The sequence below is a fragment of the Buceros rhinoceros genome, unplaced genomic scaffold (genome assembly GCF_000710305.1).
Source record: "Buceros rhinoceros silvestris isolate BGI_N320 unplaced genomic scaffold, ASM71030v1 scaffold21527, whole genome shotgun sequence".
Lineage (NCBI taxonomy): Eukaryota > Metazoa > Chordata > Aves > Bucerotiformes > Bucerotidae > Buceros > Buceros rhinoceros.
In genome coordinates, this window is record NW_010423110.1 from 55843 (window position 1) to 58143 (window position 2301).

Genomic DNA, 2301 nt, shown 5'->3' on the forward strand with positions numbered 1-2301 from the left:
CACGAATGCCAGAGACTGGCCTCCCTCCTTCCCTCCTACAGATTATTTTGCGAAAAAGACAAAGAGTCAGTACAGTTTTCTATTAAACGTACCCCAAAGGCCAATTTTTCTACTGTCAAGTGAGACAATTGCGAAACCAAATGTTGTACAGTGGAAACAACCCGGGACAAGTCCTACAGGCTGCTACTTCGGTCTGGCAGAAATTAAAACCTAAGGATCAAAGCCACAGAAAATCAGGGGGTGGGGGGCGTGACTCCCCCAAAAGCCAGGAAGAAGTTGGAAGCAGAGCTGAAAGGAGGCTGGGCCTGCCTCGGGGACGCTGGGTTTGTAGCACGTTCCATGGGCAGTGGGCTTGCCCTCGGCCCCCGGAAAACCCCAGCGAAGCCACAGCGGGGCGGCAGGACAGACACGACCAAATTTTCTTGATTTTTCAATAGATGAAGCCAGACGATTGACTTGCAGCGTCCTGCATCGTTCGGGGTAGGGTTTGTGTTCGGTTTCACTGCAAACAGCTTAGCCAGGAGTTGAGACGGTTCAGTGGAAAAGCTCGTCCGCGATGATTGTGGCTGGGTCGAGTCGTGCCCGATACAGATTTCCATGTGTCAGCGCAGAAACAGCCTCGGTGCTGACCCAGCAGAAACAGCGCCGTATCCGGGCAGACCAGAGCCTGCACAGACACCGCGCTGCAAGAGCTCCATCTCCTGATGGTACTCAAGTACAGCCCGGCAGAGCCAGGGAGCCCGGGCGCGCCCAAGGGAAGTGAAGCGAAGCGCCCGAGGACGCGGTCTCCAGGGGCCAATCAACATGCAAAATTAAAAAAAATAACACCAAACCCCAGGCCAGACCTCGCAATGGATATTCCTCACACAGACACGCTCCAAGCAGCTCCAGGATGGAGAAGGCAGAGTCCACAGGGGACAGAGCGGCGATGCAGGATCCGGTGCACGTCTGCAGAGGGGTGGCCCCTAGGCCGGGGCCACCCTGTGCCGCAAGCGCCACAGTTCAGAGGTTCTTGCCCTTAGTTCACGCTCCAGCAGACTTCGCTGATGAGTGAGAGTCAGAGCGCTGCGTACGCCGCTCACCCTTGTCTCAGCTTTGGCGTTTTCCTCACCGGAGCACCAGTAGCAGGTCCTGTGTTCGCTGCCTTATCCGTACACTTAGATAACAAAGCAGCTCGTAGCAGGGCAACCCGCGCCAGGTGCTCTCAGCCCCGCTGGCACTCGGAGGCGACACTGAAGAGTTGTGCAAGCTCCAAGATGGCATTAATTCAGAAAGATGAGGAATATTGAACCCTTTGGAGCGGAAGCAGCTGCCAGCATCTGCTCACACACCAGCCCAGCTCCAGCGCTCCGCCAAAGCCAGCTGCGGCAGCTCGCCCCGAGCCCGACCCGCTCGCTCAGCCGCCCAGCACCGGCTGGTCAGCAGGGGCCTCAGCTCGGAAACGACTGGAAAGCGTGTGGCAATGCCAAGAGCCCTCTTCCCATAAAGCTTTTAGAAGTCTCTTCGTGATGGCTGGAGGATTACACTGCAAGGAGCCAAGTCTATGCCACGTGGAAAATACATCATAATCCAAAGTAAAATGCTGTTTGGATAAATATCGTTAATACATACATTGCATTCCCACCACTATTCTCAGAGTAAATGTGTTTCACCAGCAACGCTCCTACTCGTCTTGGTCCCCAGAACGAGCCTCTGCTCACGGTGAAGCTGGACGGCGACTGTACTGGACTCTGTATCTGTTCACCGGGACCCCGTGGACATTCACCGTCTCACACGTTGTTTTGCAGGGCACCATCTCCTCGTCTTCGTCTCCCATGAGCCAGTCTTGAACCAGATCAACCGCCTCCATGGTCACGTTCTCTTCCAGCCACCTATTGTGCCATTCCTCAAACTGCTGGTGGTGCTTCAGCAGCACCATTGGCTGCACCTGAAAGCAGGACAGTGAAGATCACCGCGAGGTGTCTGCGGGAGAAGCCAACCCCCCCACCTCTGTGTGCCTGAGATGTGCACGCTACAACACAGCGCCCCCAGGAAACCGCTTGCCTGCACTCAGTGATCTCTATTTCGTACTGTTCACCACTCCCCCTAAACATCTGCCGGGTAAAGAAAAGGCTTAAACTACAGCGACGTACGGAGCAGCCACCAGCTCTCCTCCGCATCTCATCCCACACAGAGCAGTTACTTCTGGGTTACCGCGAGCAGGAACTCAGCCTTCTCACGGGTGCCTGTCTTTTGGCTCCCGTCCTCAACCTCTGCTACCGCCCGTGCGGCAGAGGACCAGCAGACGCACCTGCTTGGCTC

The 2301-nt window shown here is 55.9% G+C and overlaps 1 protein-coding gene across 1 annotated transcript in view; it reads right to left on the minus strand.

Moving 5' to 3' along the window:
* Positions 1–1551: 1551 nt before the first annotated feature.
* The window catches only part of SIN3B (SIN3 transcription regulator family member B), a gene marked incomplete at its 5' end in the record, with an annotated part of 10254 nt that continues 9504 nt past the window's right edge, over positions 1552–2301 (minus strand). Inside the window, one exon of the mRNA XM_010140326.1 lies at positions 1552–1927. Coding sequence (XP_010138628.1) covers positions 1697–1927 — 231 coding nt within the window. The remainder of the gene's footprint in view (positions 1928–2301) is intronic.